Source organism: Prionailurus bengalensis, chromosome A3, assembly GCF_016509475.1.
Source record: "Prionailurus bengalensis isolate Pbe53 chromosome A3, Fcat_Pben_1.1_paternal_pri, whole genome shotgun sequence".
Classification (NCBI taxonomy): Eukaryota; Metazoa; Chordata; class Mammalia; order Carnivora; family Felidae; genus Prionailurus; species Prionailurus bengalensis.
Genome location: NC_057354.1, coordinates 73,760,067 through 73,779,597, shown reverse-complemented (window position 1 = coordinate 73,779,597; position 19,531 = coordinate 73,760,067). Strand labels below are relative to the sequence as shown.

General features: G+C 35.0%; 1 protein-coding gene across 3 annotated transcripts in view; it reads left to right on the top strand.

The window, feature by feature from the left end:
• Positions 1–19,531, top strand: part of RTN4 (reticulon 4) — a 73,043-nt gene that overhangs the window by 3,907 nt on the left and 49,605 nt on the right. For 2 of the 3 annotated variants that reach the window (XM_043603392.1, XM_043603393.1), the window contains exon 2: positions 19,265–19,321. The exons of the other annotated variant lie outside the window; for it this stretch is intronic. In XM_043603392.1, the coding sequence (XP_043459327.1) occupies positions 19,265–19,321 (57 nt within the window). The remainder of the gene's footprint in view (positions 1–19,264; positions 19,322–19,531) is intronic. 3 annotated transcript variants of the gene reach the window in all.

The window sequence follows — 19,531 nt, the reverse complement described above, 5'->3', positions numbered from 1 at the left end:
TGCTTTACGCATTGTGCGGCCATTGGAGATTATTGAACTGAGGCATGCCATTGTTAAAGCAGTGTTAAAAAAAGTGAATTAACGACAGTACTCAAGTTAGGTTGGAAAGAAAAACAGAACTATTTAGAATGCTTTTGCAGGTGTTTTGAAAGAGGTGAGTAGAGCCTGAACTAGTTTACTACTACCTTCAGTCAGTGAAAATGGAATAGAAGGGAAGAATATAAGAAACTCTAAGAAGTAGGATTTTTTTGGCTGCAAATCTCAATTTTTATAGTTAGGTTAAAAAAAGGTTTTATGAAAGAAGAATTGATAGAGCTTGGAGGCAGGGGATGTAAATACAAAGAAAGTGTTGGGGCTTACTAAATCAATTTCAGAGACTGTCCAAATTTGTTAATTGCAATGGACATTTGTATAGAATTGAATATTGCTCGTAAGTATAGTTTATGGCTTGGGACTAAAAATTACTAGTCTTTTATGAAGTCATTTATTATATGATCATGTGTATTGGCATAGGAGCACATAGTAGAAATGCTAAAAGATTTTGAGTGATGTATAGTTTAAATCTTAAGTACTAGTTCTTAATACAAAGGCTAATTGAACAGTGATATGCATTTCTAGGAAGCAGGTGCCTCTAAAGAAGGAACTCTCATGCCCTATCCATTCCCCATCCTACTTTGAAATTGGAATCAAGGTAAAGAACTGATGAATTTACAGATTCGGAATAGTTACTCTTGTTAAGCCATTTCTAATTTTGGACTAGGAATAAAAGTTGGTAACGGTGGTATGCTCCTTATGGATAAGTTACGTTACGTTTTAGGTTGGTTCATAGGAAGCTCCACGTCAAATGTCAAATCGTTTTTAGTAACTGGCAGACTCCCTCAAACCATTTTAAAATGAAATGATGAATATATTTTGTACCTTTGATAAATAACCTCAGTATGAGTAGTAGTATTTAAAAACATGCTATTTTAGCACTATATCCCTCTAAACTTAGAAGATTTGCTATCTTATATGAAATATTTCTAAAAAGGAGCAAGTATATTATCTATTGTCTATAATTGGCTCTGTTTTATATGTAGTTATTTCATAATCTCCCTAAAAGCAGTTTATTTGAAACACTGCTGATACAAGGACCCAAATTAAATGGCACATTTTAAAGGTACTTTGCTAGCCCAGGAAAAGGTACCAAGTGGATGATATTTCTTGATCCTTTACTGAAACTTCTAATTAAGTAGAAGTCAGTGTTGTAGACACATCACTCTTATACTATATTCTTTGATACTTTTTGTTCCTTTTCTAAATATAGACCCTAGAAGGTCCCTCTGGGTGTGGCAGCACCAGTAATGAGAACTGTAAGGGCAGACCATAATTCATCAGTGTTTATATGGGTAAATGTGACTTTTGTGGTTAGCTAGTATAGGACATAGGCATGCAAAATGGTGGGACGCAGCTTTACTGATGCTGAGGTCTTCTCACACTGATGGCTTCATCATTCTTTTAAACTCTAAAGAAGGAGTTAATAATTTTACATTTAAGTGGTTGGTTTTTTTGTTTTTTGGAATGGTGATTATTATTATTTTTTTAGAAGTAGATCTAAAGTTTATTCATTTATTTTGAGAGAGAGAAGAGTGCACCCTTGCGCATGTGAGCTGAGGAGAGGCAGAGCGAGAGGGAGAGAGAATCCCAAGAAGGCTCTGTGCTGTCAGTGCAGAGTCCTGTGTGGGGCTCAGTCTTACCAACTGTGAGGTCATGACCTGAGCTGAATGAAGAAAGAGGGAGAGAGAATCCCAAGAAGGCTCTGTGCTGTTAGTGCAGAGTCCTGTGTGGGGCTCAGTCTTACCAACTGTGAGATGATGACCTGAACTGAATCAAGAGTCCAAGGCTTAACTGAGTCACCCAGACACCTCTAAATGGTGATTATTTTTAAGTATTCTAATAACATTCTATATATGTATCATACCGTATATGGTAATAGTATGTTTACTTATTTCTATTCTTTGCCAGACTATATGCGCCTTGAGGAAAGGGGCTATATAACTTTTTTTAAAATATTTTTTTTTAATGTTTGTTTAGTTTTGAGAGAGAGATTGAGAGAGAGTGAGCATGGGAGGGGCATAGGGAAAAGGAGACAGAGGATTCCAAGCAGGCTCTGTGCTGACTGCAGAGAGCCAGATACCGGGGCTTGAACTCAGGAACTGTGAGATCATGACTTCAGCCAAAGTCGGACGCTTAACTGACTGAGCCACCCAGGTGCCCCTGAACATTTTTCTCTTGAGGAAAAAGACTACGTGACATATCTTTACTGTTGATCACAGTGCATTAGATGTGGTGTTGGCACTCAGAGATTTGTTGAATGGATCTGATATTATGGATGTAAACTGATATTATGGATGTATAGTCCTAGAAGTACAATATATTCTCAATAAAAATCATATGAATGAAAGCATTTATTTACATATACAAGGTATATGGATGTTCCATATTTTATTCAATCAGTCTCTTATGGATAGTTAATTAGGTCGTTTCTCAACTTTGTTACAGATAATGTTGCTATGCACTTATATATATTTCTTTGGGAATACATGCTGTTATATATATATTGTGGGATAAATTCATGCAAGTAGAATTACTGGTTCAAAGGGTATGTGCATTTAAAATGTTGATAAGTAATGCTGAATTGTATTGCAAAGTTACTGCAACCTCTATTCCCACCAATAATGTGTTTAAAGTACCTTTTTCCTTATGCCTTTATAAACACAGTGTATTGGTAATCTAGTGAATGGTTTAGCAAATTTTCCTTTTTTTAAATTACATTTCAGAGTATTTTTTGGCATAGGTGCCAGTAACTTTTTTCTGATCACAGCTTTTGCTTATTCTTTTGGGTTTTTGTTCTTACAGTTGTAGGAACACTTGATGTATTGTAAGGAAATTAGCATTTTGTTGTGTCCTGAAAACTTTTTTTCATGATTTGTTGTTTGTATTTTGACCTTCAGTATATTTTTTGCAGAAATTTTAAGTAATCACATTTAAGTATCATTTTCTTTTATGCCTTTGAATCATACGAGTCATTGAGTTTAATGTAATTCTTAGAAAGTCCTTCTCTAAGATTGTAAAAATTTCTCCCATGTTTTTTGTTAGTACTTCCATGATTTTTATGATTTCATTTTAATATTTGATTCTTTCATTATCTGTAGCTTATTTTGTTGTAGAAAGTGAAGTAGTGATATAATTTTATTTTTCAATATGATATCTCATTTGTCCCAACACCATTTGTTGAATCATCCATCCTTACTATTTAGATATGCCACTTTTGTCATATACTTGTATTATCGGTGAAATATTTCCTCTTTTCCATTTCTTTGTCTTTTCATGTATAGGTATCAGACTGTTTTAATTTCTATAACTTTCCAATGAAATGATAGCTGATAGGGCTTTTCCAGAATTATTTTTTCTGGCTATCTGCTTTTTACCTGATCTTTAAAATTTGTTTATTTAATTCCCTCTCCCTCTGTTGAAATTACAGTGGGGCTACATTACATTTAATCATTAATTTAGGGGAAAATTGATATTTTTTTGGACCAGTATTATGTATTTTTCTACAAACACAGTTTTTATTAACCTGTATTTTTTTAACCTGTATTTTTAAAAATTAGTTTGTAATTATGTGAAATACAGGCTTTAAAAAGTAATTATTAAATACTATAGCCTGCTTAGTATAAGACACTTGATATACTGGGTTATATAGATATTTGGACCCCTCTTTTCAGTTAATTATAGATAGACAGGTAAAGAAAGAAATCTTGCTTTTTTATTTCTAAAAAAACCAAAAAACAAAAAAAACCTTGTTTTGAGAAGGGGAGAAACATTTTCTATACTCTCGTAGTATAGAGCTATGGCTACTAAATATTGGACTATTGTTTTAGCAGTCTCTAAATTCTTAAATTTAGAGAGGGCCTTAAGTGGTCCTCTAGTTTTAAGGAAAAACATGATTTCTTTAATAGTTTGTTCTTCCCATTGATGGAATTGTTACCATAGGTGAAGAAGGCTTATAAAGTTTTGTTATTCAAACAAATTTAGCGGTTGTTTGGTTATGTTAGTATTCCCTTGAAGTTCAACGTTAGTTAAAAAATTAGCCTACTCCTTTTCCTTTTCCTTTCCTTTTTTTTTTTTTTTTTTTAAATTTTTTTTCAACATTTATTTATTTTTGGGATAGAGAGAGACAGAGCATGAACGGGGGAGGGGCAGAGAGAGAGGGAGACACAGAATCGGAAACAGGCTCCAGGCTCCGAGCCATCAGCCCAGAGCCCGACGCGGGGCTCGAACTCACGGACCGCGAGATCGTGACCTGGCTGAAGTCGGACGCTTAACCGACTGCGCCCCCCAGGCGCCCCCCCTTTTTTTTTTTTTTTTTTTTTTTTTTTTTTAAGCAATGCTTAGGGCTAAATATGGGGACAAAAAGATGAGTAGAGGTTGTACTTAAGAGAGGCATAGGTAGCAGATTAAGGGAAAAACACAAGTTCCTAGTTGTAAAGAATTTTCTGCTGTCTTAAAACTGGAGGAGCCTTGTGATTGTACTATAGGGATAGTCATAAACTTACCTACTTGTCAACAGCTTGTGTGAAAAGAGAAAAAACCTTAATTGAGTTCTAGGTCAGTCTGCATATTTTTTCTTCAGTTTTACAGATTGACTTGTAAACTTGAGTAGTTGGAAGATGCCATTATTAAATTTACTTATATTAGTGTTTTGACAGTGCTAGGTAAAGCAACCTAAAGCATTAAAAACATTTTTTTAAGTTACTGGTGTCTTTGATCCCAGAAAAGAAGGGAATTTCCTTTTGAAAAATTTTCTTTTTCTTTGTTCTAAGAAAGTTGTTAAACATGCTTAAACCATGCCTTTAAAACTTCTCAGTCTCGCGGCACCTGGGTGGCTCAGTTGGTTGAGCCTCTGGCTTCGGCTCAGGTCATGATCTCACAGTTTGTGAGTTTGAGCCCCGCGTTGGGCTCTGTGCTGACAACGCGGAGCCTGGAGCCTGCTTCGGAGTCTGTCTCCCTCACTCTCTGCCCCTCCCCAACTCATGCTCTGCCTCTTTCTCTCTAAGGAATAAATAAACATTAAAATAAAAAAAATTAAACTTCTCAGTCTCAACTAATCATCATTTTTAAATTATAGAAAGGTTTACTATTCTATCAAGTTCTGATATTCTGGTATTTTAATTTTTATACAAAACAATTTGATGAAAACTTAGGTACTTTTGCTTATATAAGGTGAATTATGAAAATCAGAACTTAGGACATCATATATTTCATTATGTAATGTTTTATAGGCCGTTCTACACTACATAATACAGATATGCTATAAGGATTTGGGCTTTAAGATATCACTTTGAACAAGGACTGAAAAACTACCTTTTACCAACATACTTTCTCATTTACTCATTCTTATCCCACCAAGCTTTCTTTTGACCTTACTAAAATTTTGTTAGTGAAACATGTTCAGCATGAGCTATAGTTAGTTAGCATTGATAGAATCAAATATACATATTTTAATTGCTGTAAGAGTTGTGGATAAAACTGATTAAAATTGCTTCAGTATATAGAATTTTAGTGTGCTTACATTGCCATATCTCTTTTTTGAAGGGATTTAAAAAATTATACTTCTCGTATGGAAAATTCCAAACATAGAGACAGAATAATGAAAGAAACTTGATTAGCTGTCACTGAGCCCCAGTAGCCATCGACCCATGGTCAATCCTACCAATCCCACACCCTCATAAATATTTCATTATGTATTTTGCAAACTGTAACTACTTTGCAAAACATAACCGCAACACTAAATAATCAAATGTTTCCCCAACATATTTAACAAAAATTAATGTCTTCAAATATCCAGCTAGTGTTTATATGTCATAAATGGTCTTTTTGTTTGTTTGTTTGTTTGTTTGTTTGTTTTTATCACGGTGTTTTAAGAAATCAGAATCCAAGGGCACCTGGGTGGCTCACCTGCTTAAGCCTCTGACTCTTGATTTCAGCTCAGGTCATGCATAATCTCTCATGGGTTCATGGTTTCATGGGTTCAAACTTCATAGTGGGCTCTTTACTGGCAGCAGGGAGCCTGCTTGGGATACTCTCTCTCTGCCTTGCTTGTGCTTGCTTGCTCTCTCTGTCCCTCAAAATAAATAAATAAACTTAAAAAAATCAGAATCTGAAGAAGGTCTACATATTAAAATGGTTTGATTTCAGGTGCCTAGGTGGCTCAGTCGATTAAGTTTCTGACTTTGGCTCAGGTCATGATTTCATGGCTCATGAGTTCAAGCCCCATGTGCTGACAGCTCAGAGCCTGGAGTCTCCTTCAGATTCTGTGTGTCTCTCTCTCTGCCCCTCCCCTGCTTATGCGTGTGCGCGCTCTCTTTCTCTCTCTCTCTCTCAAAAATAAACATTAAAAAAATAATAAAATGGATTGATTTGTTTTATAAGTCTTATTGACTGTCCCTTGTTTGTGTGCACTGTCTCTCCAAAATTTATTTGTTGAAGAATGCTCATATGCTTTTTTTCATTTTAATGTTATTTTATTTTTTTATTTTTAAATGCTTATTTATTTATTTTGAGAGAGAACATGCATGTGTAAGCGGGAGAGGGGCAGAGGAGGGAGAGAGAATCTGAAGTAGGCTCCACAGTGTCAGCACAGAGCCTGACACATGGTTTGGTCCCACAAACCAGGAGATCATGACCTGAGCAGAAATCAAGAGTCAGAGGCCTAGCTAATTGAGCCACCCAGGCACCCCTTTGTGTTTTTTATTAAGATATAATTTACATGCAATAAAATGCATAGATCTTAAGTTTTAACAGTTTTGTGTTCTGACAAGTGCGTCCACTCATTGACTCACTGCTGTCAAGATGTAGAACATTTACATCATCCCCAAAAGATCCCTTGGGCCCTTAGTAGTCAGTTCAGTTGAATTCTTGTTCTGTCCTTCTTCCAACTCCCCAATCCCAACAACACTGTTCTGATTTCTTTCACCACAGATTAATTTTGCCTGTTTGTTCCTATTCACATGATGCTATGTAACAGGCAAAATGCATCATGTGAATGGAATCATACGGCATGTACTCTCCTATGATTACTTGCATTAAGTATGTGTTTAAGATTTACCATTGATGTTGCAGGTCTCAGTAATTTCCTTTTTACCACTAAGTAGTATTCCATGATAGGAGTATACCACAGTTTAATTTTTCATTCACTTGTTGATGGACATATGGATTATTTATAGCTTCTGGCTATTATGAACAAAAGAATGCCATGAACATTCTTATACAGGCCTTTCTGTGAACATATGTTTTCATTTCTCTTGGGTAAAGAGAGTAGAATTGAGTACCCAACTGAGTAACCAGCTAAGTTATGGGCTAAGTATATATTTATAAGAAATTGCCAAACAGTTCTCCAAAGTGGTTCCACTTCCATCAGCAATATACGAGAGTTCTGGTGGCTTCACATTCTCAACAACAGTTGATATCAGTCTTTTTAACTTTAGCCATTTTAGTGGGTATGTAATGATATCTCATTGTGGTGGTAATTTAGATCTCCCAAATCACTAATGAATGAGAGGACTTTTACATGTTTGTTGGCTACCTGTATATTTTCTTTTGTGATGTGTCTTTTGCTTGCTGTTACATAGTGTTGTAATGTCTTTTTCTGATTTATTGTAGGGAGTTCTTTATATACTCTGGATAAGTCTTTTGTCAGATGTATGCATTATGAATATATTCTCCTAATCTGTAGCTTGCTTGTTAATTTTATTTATGGTTTCCTGTTATTTTTATTGATAGTTTCTTTTGGTGAGTGTAATTTTCTAATTTTGAAGAAGTCTTTTAATTTATCAGTTTTTTTCTTTTATGGTTAGTGCTTTTTTTTTTTTTTTTGGCAGATTACAGATACATTTTTTTTTTCCCTTCCAAGATTTTACTTAAATTCAAGTTAGTTAACATATAGAATAATATTAGTTTCAGGAGTAAAATTTAGTGATTCATCACTTACATATGACACCCAATGCTCATACCAACAAGTGCCTTCCTTAATGCCCATCACCCATTTAGCCCATCCCTCCCACGCAACACTCCTCCAACAACCCTCAGTTTGTTCTCTATATTTAAGAGTCTCTTATGTTTTGCCTGCCTCCCTCTCTGTTTTTATCTGGTTAGTGCTTTCTGTGTGCTGTCCAAAACATCTTTGCCTACTTCAAGGTTGTGAATATTCTGTTTTTTTCTAGAAGCTTTCTTTTAGCTTTTATGTTTATTAAAAAAATTTTATTTTATTTTTTTAAGTTTATTTGGGGAGAGAGAGAGCGCGCGCGCACGCACAAGCACAAGCAGGGGAGGGGCAGAGAGAAGGAGAGACAAAATCCCAAACAGGCTTCGAGCCATCAGTGTAGAACCGATGGACTGTAAGATCATGACCTGAGGGGAAGTCAGACGCTTAACCAGCTGAGCTACCCAAGTGCCTCAAATAGCTTTTATGTTTAAATCTAATACACATTTTGAATTAATGTTTGTCCGTGGAAGTGTTACAGATCCACATTCATTTTTCCATAAAAATATCCAGTTACCCCGGCAGATTATCTTTTGGAAAGAATTTATCTTTTCTCATTGCTTTGGCATCTTTGTTGAAAATCAGTGACCAGACATACATCTGTTTTGTTCTGTTGATTTATTTTTTCCTATCCTTTTGCCAGTATTAGACTGTTTTGATGGGTATAGTTTTACAAGCTTTAAGTAGTCTTAGAATCAAGTAGTGTGCCTACTCCAAGTGTTACTTTTTATTTTCAAAATAGTTTTGCCCTTTCTATGTCTATTGTATGTGCATATACATTTTAGAATCAGCTTGATCATGTCTACAAAATGTCTGCTTGGAATTTGATTGGTATTGCGTTGAGTCTAAAGAGCAATATGGGGAAAGTTGACATTTGAGGGTTTGATGCATTATAACAAGCTAACAGGATAGTCTGCCGTAGTTTCTTGAATGCTGGCAGAAGACACAGATACCTGGGTAAGAGATAGAAGACTTTATTACTCAGCAATGTAAATAGCTGGCATATCAGCATTTTCTTGTGCACGTTCCCTACTCCCCATTTCCTATAGAGCAACACTGGAGAGTGCCAAGTGACACTTACTCTTGCCATGGGCTGAATAAGGAAAGGAACTTAGGGAAACTGAATTGTACGATGTAATAAGTATGCCTGGTGCTCAAAAGGAAGACACATATCTCTGTCTCCAGGATTGTTCCGTATATAAACATCTTTGAAAAGATAGTCAGGAGCAAAGGTGTTCAGTACCCAATCCTTCTGCTTATAAAATGTGCAAAAACATAGGAAGCATAGAGTACTCTTTCCTAACACTTAACATTAAATCTTTCAATCCATGGACATGATGTCTCTTTCTCTCTGTTAAGATCTTTATAATTTCTCAGCAGTGTTTTGTAATTTTGTTTAGAGGTTTTATACGAATAATTTTTGTAAATTAATTTTCTTGTAATATCCTTGTTTAGTTTTGGTACTAATGCCTAATTATAGAAGATGTTTTGGGAAGTGTTTGCTCTTTATACATTGAAAGAATTTGTATAAACATCTTTAGATATTTACAGAGTTTAGCAGTTTAGCAGTGAAGCCATTTGGGCTTAGAGTTTTCTTTATGGAGAAGGTTTTAAATTGTAAATATACTCTATTTAAGTGATATAGGGATATTCAGATTTTCTATTTCTGCTTGTGTCACTCTTGGAAGTCACTCTATTTCTGCTTGTGTCACTCTTCAAGGAATTTGTTCTTTCCTTGATGAGTGGACATCAAGGAATTTGTCCACCCATTTGTCTTATTTGTTGGCATAAACTTGTTCATAATCGTTTATGGTTTTATGATCGTTAGTGATAATTCTTTTATTTTTAGTACTTGCTTTTCTTTTCTTTTTCTTGATCATTTTAGGGGTTGTCAATTATCTTCATCTTTTCAAGGAACCAGCTTTTAGTTTCACCGATTTTTCTCTATTTGGTTGTTTTCTGTATCACAGGATTCTGCTCTTATTTTTATTATTTATTTTCTTCTACTTATTTGGGTTTAACTTGGTTTTCTTTCTCTAGTTTCTTAAGGTGGAAACTTTAAAGTTTGAATATAACTCTTTTTTCTCAAAGTGTTTAGAGCTGTGAATTTCTGAGCATTACTTTAGCTATATCCCACAAATTTCCATTATCATTCAATTTAAAATTAAATCTTTAATTTCTTCTGTGTTATTTAGAATTGTGTTGTTTACTTTTCATACATTTGGGGATTTTCCAGATATTTTTGTCTTATTGTAATTTCAGTTTAATTCATGTGGTCAGAGAACATATACTTCATGATTTCAGTCCTTTGAAATTCACTGAGACTTGTTTTATAGACCCAGAAATGGTTAAATTGGTGAATGTACCATGTGTACTTGAGAAGGTTGTGATTCTGTTGTTGGTTATAGTGCTCTATAAAAGTCAGGTTTAGTTCGTTGATAGTATTGTCTAAATCATCTGTATTCTTGGATTGGTGTGTATATGTGCATGAGTCTGTCAGGTGAGACTTGAATGTTAAAATTTTAAAATAAAATTTGTAGATTTGTCTATGTCTTTCTTTAGTTTTTCCTTCATATATTTCCCATACACTTTAGTGTTGGTGTATCTATTTAGTGTTATGTCTGTTTACTTGTTTATCATTAACTGATGCCTCTCTTTATCTCTGGTAATCTCAAGGTAATACTCTGTCTTAGAATCTGCTTTGCTCAACATTAACATTAAGCACTTCAGATTTTGTAGGGTATATGTTTGGATGATATATATATCCTTTTACATTCTTTTACTTTTAATTACCTATGTTTTTATATTTAAAGTGTGTCCTGTAAAGGGCCAAAGTATGGTTTTTATCTAGTCTAAAAACCTCTGCCTCCTAATTGGATCCATTTACATTCAGTGTAATTATTCATATGGCTCATTTAAATCTTCATTTTCTTGGGCGCTTCGGTGACTCAGTTGGTTGAGCCACCTGGTTGAGCCCAGGCCATGATCTAGCAGTTTGTGAGTTCCAGCCCTGTGTCAAGCTCTATGCTAACAGCTTAGAGCCTGGAGCCTGCTTGGCATTCTGTGTCTCCCTCTCTCTCTGCCCCTCCCCTGCTTGCACTCTGTCTCTATCAAAAAATAAATAAACATTTAAAAATTAAAAAAACGTGTTCATTTTCTCTTTGTCTCTTCTGCTTTTGTTCTTTTATACTTTTCTATATTCCTTCCATTCTTTGTCCTTTTATTGTCCTATATTTTGCTTCCACATATATTGCATACAGTAATTAGAGCTTCAGAAATCAATTATTCTTTAAAGAAATTAAGAAATGAGAATAACAATATATTTATCATTTTATGATATTCATCATTTCTTTGAAGAAATTATGGAATGAGAATATTTTGTGTTTACTCAGGTATTTACCAATTTTGTTTTTCTTCATTTGTTCCTGAAGATCCAGGTTACTATCTAGTATCATTTTTCTTCAGTGTGAAGAACTGCATTTAACATTGATTGTAGTACAGGTCTCTTGGTGATAATTTCTTTCAGTTTTTGTTTTCATCTTTTGTTTATCTGATAATACTTTATTCATCTGTATTTTTGAAGGATATTTTTGATGGATACAGTCAGTCTTATTGTTCATGGTAGTTCTGTTCTCTAAAGTCAAAGAAAACACTTAATTAGCAAATCCTGAATCATTGCCTCAAGGGAAAATACAGGGTTAGATTCCTGTGAACCTCTAGTCACAGTATTGTTACCTGATGAATATATCTTTGTTTCATGTGTGTTTCTATTTAAAGACATGTTACTTAATATACAGTGTTGATTTATCAACATTAAACTCAAGGCCAACAGAACTATAACTTATGCCTGAATGAAGCTCATCTAACACACGTGTTTTCTCTGTAAGGTACATCATGGCCTTCTTGTGGTTAAGAATACTAGCTAGCACTTAAGCACTATTCTGAGTGGCCATTTTAAACAAATCACAAAAATTTAGTGTATGACACTAAATAAACTGCAGAAAGCACACATATTTGTAGTATGAGAGCTGAAACAGGAAGGCATACGGTTGCCTTGTTTGACGTTACCTGGGAATGTGTTTTAGATGACTGGAATGTTGTGCTGCTCTGCACATGACCACTGCTAAGTATTGATCTGGGGAATATCAATTTAGTACACAATCTGACAAATAGCAGTCAGTGAATAATGATTGTATGTAATTCTAGGTTGGTAGATGTGTCATCATATAAAGATATTATCTTCCATATTCCATTGTTTCCAGTGGCAGCTGAGGTCATTCTTATTGCTGTTTCTCTACCTATTTCCTTTGTTTTTAAGATTTTCTATATCTTTAGTTTTTAACAGTTTGATCTCTACAATGTATTTCTTTCTGGTTTATTCTACCCAGGGTTTACTGAGCCTTTTGGATCTGTGGATTTGGTATTTTCCATCACAGTTGTCAAATTTTAGGCCATTTATATCTTTCCCTTTGTTCCTCCCTCCCTCCCTTCCTCTGCTTCAGTCACTTTTGCCTTCTTTAGGGACTCCAATTACATATACTTTAACTGCTTGATTGTCTTTCAGGTCACTGAGACTCTTTCTTTTTTTTCCATGATGTGCTTCAGTTGGGATAGTTCTGTTGATCTTTCTTTAAGCTTATTGATCTTTTCTTCTCCATTGCCCAGTCTGCTTTAAGTCCATCTAGTGGGTTTTTCTTTCACTTAATGTAATTTTCAATCCTAGGATTTTCATTTGGTTCTCTCTTCTATATTTCTCTTCCAGGAGTCTCTCTCCATTCACTTGTTATGTCCATCTTCTATTGTATCTACGTAGGAATATTTTAATAGCTATTGTAATTTTCATTTTAGTGCTTATGAATACAATGTTTACATTATTTCTTTGTTTATATTGGCTGTTTCTCTTATGCTCATATTTTCTTTTCATGTCCAATAATATTTTATTCTACACTGGTTGCCATGGATTTGGTGTTAGTGTTGTTCTGGAAGTCAGTTTGCTGGCAAATCATCTTGACCTTTTCAAACTTTGATTTTAAAGTTAGGGTTTAGAGCAGGGCTTGGCTTTTTTTTTTTTTTTTTTTTTTTTTTAAGGGTAAAGCAGTAAATATTTTAAGCTTGTGCATCATGTAGGTTCTTTCCTAAATACTTAAGTTTGCCCTTGTAATGCCAAAGTAGCCATAGAGGATACATCACACAAATTGACATGGCTGTCTTCCAATATAACTTTGGCCCACGAGCCATATTTTGCTAACTCGTGGTCTAAGTCTAGACCAAGTAACCTTTAGTTTAGGGTTAAAGTAATCCTCCTCTTAAGATGTGCCTTTCCTCGGGTCACATTTTTATACTTGGGGTGTTCAACAAGATCTCTTCACTCTGGCTTATCAAAAACTTTCGATCATGTCTTCCAGTACAGAGTCTGACCTCCAGAATATACGTTTAGTTCACAACTCTTTCATAGATTCTCTGCTTGGCCTTGGTAGGTCTTGTGCTGTATATGTGTTGCATAGTTCAAACAGAGATTTAAAAGGAATCTCTATCCAGATTTCTGGAGCTCCTTTTCTGTGAAGTTTTCCTTTGTATGTTACCTTGCCCCACAAATTCCAGACAGCTTAGCTGTTAACTCAACTTGGCCAGAGTGTTAGTATTCTTGGGCTCCTTTTCCAGGTACTGTAGACAGAGTGTCTTCAAGTAGAAAGCCAGGGCATCATCTGGCATCCTTTCCTCTTCTCAGGAATTATACCCTTCATGTTCATGTACTTCATGTTATCCAGTGTCTCATGACAGTTGCTTCATATATTTTGCCCAGTTTTATAGTTGTTTATATGAGACAAGTTAGTCTGATGTAATTATTCTCCTAGCAAAAGTTTTTTTCTGTGACTTTAAAATGAAGTTTATTTCCTGTGCTTTATAAATTACTTATGATTTTTATTGACTGACCAGTTATACTTTTGGCTGAAAAACTGGTTTTGAAATGAACATGTCAAAGAAAATATTTAGTATAAGAGTATGTGAACATTGGTGAGATCGTGATAGCGTATTTTGAATTGACCAGTAATAAATTCAAAACTGACATACCACTTTTACTTTTTAATGTTCAAAAAAAAGTTTTTAAATTAAAAAATTTTTATTTTAGAGAGAGAGTGTGAGTGGCAGAGAGGGGCAGAGGGAGAGAGAATCTTAAGTAGGCCCCATACTCAGCACAGAGCCATTGGGCTCTATCCCATGACCCTGGGATCATGACTTGAGCTGAAAATCAAGAGTTGGACGCTCAACCAACTGAACCACCCAGGCACCCACCTTTTACTTTTTAAAAAAGTGACTTAAAAAATAAATCTCTTTTGTGAACTTTAATTTTGAAACTGATCCTTGTGTGATGGAAATAATTAGTATTCAAAGCATATAGCCCTGAAGCTTTAGTCTAAATTTACACTCTAGATTTAAGCTTGGGTAAGGAAATGAATCTAGCATCAGGGCTAACAAAGAGGAATAGCTCATTTGGAAAAAGTTTTATGAATGGTATTCATCTTTCATACTGTCATAAGTATAGTGATTCTGTTCTTTTTACTGAGGGTAATAAGGAAATAAATGTATATCTGTTTGTAGTCACAGTTTAATTATCATTTTCTAGCTTTGTCATTAACTAGCTATGTGACTGAATAAGTCACTTAATTCTCTGAGCTTAGATAACTGGAAATTTTATAGAAAATGAGCAGAAATAAGGATAAGTTTTAAAAAGAAAGTAAAGCTGAATATGGTAAATTTGTGTTTTAGTGGATGTCAGCATTCAGATATGCAGGAGGTGGAGGCGTGGGTTTGGTTGGGAAGAATTATTTATGTTTGATTAACATAGATGGCATGTGAGAAATTGTTGAAATAAGTTTAGACAGTTAAGTGAGGACCGTAAGGTATAGGACCTTATCTGAGAGTTTCAGGTATAATTCAGCAGATAACTGGGAGCTTTTAAATGTTTCGAGCAAGAGAATAAATAGAACTGTCCTGTTAGAAATATTAATTTGATGGCAGTAGAGTAGAGAGACTTAACAGAAAAGTTCTGGCTTCCCTTTTGTGTATTATTTAGTGAAAACTTGTTTTTGTTCATTTAAATATGCCACTGTGTTTTTACTTAGTGTATGTATAATTAAGTCCTTAGAGTTATTTTTTCTGTTTCTTCAAAATAGCACAAATGAGGTTGATGAATAAAGTTTCAATTTCATCCAACAGTTAGAATTTGACATAGTCATAGACAAAGATCATACGAAGAGGGGGACTTGTTTACCGTTTTTGTAAGACCAGTAATATAAGTATGTACATAACATGTCTCAGTAATTCAGAATATTATACTTTTAATACAGTGTCCCATATTATAAAGTAGTTTATTCACTTGTGAAAGTTAGGGTCTTTTATAGAAAAAGGAAGACTAACCTAAAATTAGTAATTTTTTTCAAAAGAAGAAAGTAATTAGTAGGCATTTTAGTCTTAAAAATTTGGTAGCTTAATATGTAAGTGTTGTCAATCAAAATTTTTCTTTAACATCCTTAATTTAGTTTATAAAAAATTTTAAACTTAAGTCCAGGAAGAAAGTACTGCAGGGTAGTTAAAGAAAAGAGCACGGACCTGTATACTCTGGATTCAGGTCTCAGATCCATCATTTTTCAGTTTCGTAACTCTGGGGAAGTTATCTAAACTCTTAGGCCTGTTTTCCTCATCTCTGAAATGAGGATAACAGTAGTACCTACTTCATAGGGTGGTTTTGAGTATTGAAAGAGCATCTGAAAAAAATGCCTGGCCGGCATTACCATCTCTCTAAATGTTAATTGTATTGTGAAGTAGAAGAAAATAACCAAATATTTCAGATAACTATAGGGTATTTCCTGGATGACAATTTATCATATTTCAGGAGATCAAACTTGAGGGGCTGATTAAGAAAGAAGACTTCACACCAGTTGCACTTATATTATAAACTCATCCCTCCAAAGATAAAGCACATAACTTAAGAGTTAGACATGTTTACATACTGGCTTTCTGGCCTCCTAGCCCTGAGACTTAGGGCAAGCTGTTTCTTATTCTTCTCCTCTTCCTCCTGCACAACATTTTTTTTTTTTTAATTTTTTTTTTTTCAACGTTTATTTATTTTTGGGACAGAGAGAGACAGAGCATGAATGGGGGAGGGGCAGAGAGAGAGGGAGACACAGAATCGGAAACTGGCTCCAGGCTCCGAGCCATCAGCCCAGAGCCCGACGCGGGGCTCGAACTCACGGACCGCAAGATCGTGACCTGGCTGAAGTCGGACGCTTAACCGACTGCGCCACCCAGGCGCCCCCTCCTGCACAACATTTTGAGGGAGGTACTATTATTCTTATTTTACCAATGAGGAAAGGAGGCACAGAGGGGATAAGTAATAACTTTTCTCAGGGTCGCACAGTTGTAAGTGATGAATCTGGGATTTGAACCCAGGCAGTTTGATCCCATGATCCATGATTGCTTCAGGAGAAGTCAGAACAACTGTCCTTCTTCTTGAGGGCCAAATGATAGTGATCTTTTCTGAAATTTTTTTTTTTTTTTTTTTTTTTTGCTAACTGCTTTTAGAAATGCAGTTCTTGTTTCATGATTAATTTTGTATTGAATCTCAATGTACAGTTTTTCTTTTTTTCAAAATTTAGTGAATATTTGAAATACCAGTTTATAAACTTTCTCAATTGGTCAAGGGCCAGGAGTATAGTTTTTACTATAAGAGAGGTTCTGGTATTAGATAGGAATAAGGATACATTTAAAAAATACTTTAAGTTTTTGGCACAAAATTTTAGTTGTAGTTTGTTTTCCCTCTAATTTTAACAGTAATCAGTAACATGTTTTGAATTCACTTTCCACGAAGACTGACCTGCATTTGTGGCTTTCAGTTATATTAACTCAGTGAAGAAGACTGCCATTTTGTTAAGGATTTGCTACCTTTTATTTAGATGTAGTAGCTATGTAATTATTTGGTTTTGCTCTTTGATCCCCAAGTCTCAGTTTTATACAAGATTATAATTCATTATTTTAGCTGAAAGGAATTTTCAAATTCCTTTGTTTTACAAATGAGAAACTATGTAACAAATAAGATCACATAGCAAGTCATCTTTAAGGAGGGTGCACACAGGGGCGCCTGGGTGGCTCAGTTGGTTGAGCGTCCGACTTTGGCTCAGGTCACGATCTCACTGCTTGTGGGGTTGAGCCCCACTTTGGGCTCTCTGCTGACAGCTGAGAAGCTCAGACAGCTGACAGCTCAGAAACTGGAGCCTGCTTTGGATTCTGTGTTTCCCTCGCTCTCTGCCCCTCCCCCATTTGTGCTCTCAAAAATAAATAAACATAAAGAAAAAAAAGTGTCTATATGTGTATGTTTTATAAAATCTCATAAGGTGGTGTGTCTTACTGGTTTGGATGAGTTGCCCATCTAACCTATTGTTTTAGGTTATAGGAGACTTTTTAAAAAACACGTATAATGAATTTTCCCTTCGTCACCCCATCTAAGAATCCTTTAGATATGACATCATGTCCAGTATGGATTTATCTAAAATTTATACGGCATTGTGAATTTAATTCTCTTATTCTTCAAGGGGAATATCCTTAGAAGGTATGTCCACGTTAATGATAGTCACATCTCTGTTTCGTTGTTGATCAACCTTGCCTAGTTTGTCCTTCCAGATACAAATATCCAAATTTTTTAGGTTCTCTCCACTAAAGGAATACCTTCCTGCCATTCTTCAGGCTATCTCAAATTGTTTTTTGCTAGAGGCCTTTCTCTAGTATAAACCACAGAAGACCTTTAGCTCAAGATCTCCCAGCTGCAGGTATAAAGTGATGCTGTGCAAGCTTAATATACCAGTAGGTACTGCATTAGTTGTCTCAGGCTGCCACATCAGAGTACCACAGACTGGCTTAAACAACAGAAATTAATTCCTCACAGCTCTGGAGGTTGGAAAGTCTAAGATCAAGATATGAGCAATGTAGGTTTCATTCTGAGGCCTCTTTTCTTGGCTTATAGGTGGCTGTCATCTCACTGTGTGCTCACATGGCTTCTTTATGTTGCTCAGAGAAGAAGAGGAGGAAGGGGGAAGTGGAGGAGCTGTTGTCACACAGGCATGAACAAGCTCTGGTGTCTCTTATAAGGGCACTAACCATATCAGCCATGGTCCCACCCTCATGACCTCATGTAATCCTAATGACCTCTCTGCATGGCCGCATTGCCAAATGCTATCACACTGGAGGTTAAGGCTTCAACATACGAACTTTGGGGAGGAGAACACACAAAAAAATTAAGTCCGTAACATATAGCATATAGTGGCTAAGAAAACGAGCTCTGGAGTTGCATTGCCCTGAGTCTTACTTAGTTATAGATGGAGTGAGTTACTCCTCTGTCAGTCAGTTGTGTTTTTTGTTTCATTTTGTTTTTTTTTTTTATCTGTTAAATGGGGGATCTTAACCCCACTTATAACAAAGAGTTATAAGGAGTAAAATGAATTCCTGCATGCAAAGAACTTGGTATAACAAGTATCCCTCAGTGTTAATTTTAAACAAAACAAGACTGATGATAATAATTATCTTCCTAATGATAATTAGTATTTTCTTTGCAATTTGGACAGTGGCGCATAGGACTAATATCCTCAAGGAATAGTGCACAGTGACTATTAGAATGTTTTTCTTTAAAGGTAGACAACCTGGAATATAAGAAAATATGCATGATTCTCTGAAAGTGTTCTTCTGAACTGAACATATGCCAATAAAAAAGGATTAAGCAAAAGTAATTATTAATTTTACTCATGCATCTTTTTAATTTTAGGCTTGACTAGGGCAAATAAGTTACCTATCTGAAAATGTGAATAAAAGCTTTGGATGTCATGTTAACTGAGAATAATAATATCTTAAGGTTACTTTGGTTTATGAAATTCTTTAACATAAACATGTTATTGCCTCTTGAAAAACGATAGGTTCTGTGGATATGATTTAATCATCTTTATAATATAAATATATAATGATAATTTAATCCAAATTAATGGTACTACTTTTTCCTTTCCATCTTGGCTTTTTCTTTATAAAAGTTTTGTGTTAACTTATTACAGACTGAACCCTTGCTTGCTCCTCTTATCTTTAGTCTCCTTCAAACTCTGTCTTTATTTCTGCTGAGGTTATATTCTATTTGTTTTTCAGATGAGACACTTTTTGCTCTTCCTGCTGCATCTGAGCCTGTGATACACTCCTCTGCAGGCAAGTTCTTTCTGCTAGCCTTTTATCTTCTGTGTATTCTAACTTTGACTCTTTAGTTTTATTAACTCTGTACAGAGTGGATTCAGTTACTAAAATTTAGCATGGTTCCAAGAATGTTTGTCTATTGAAAAAGTTGAAATTTGCATTTTATATGCTATGTCCAAGAGACAAATGGGCAGAACATGATTAATAATTGGTTATATGTAAGGA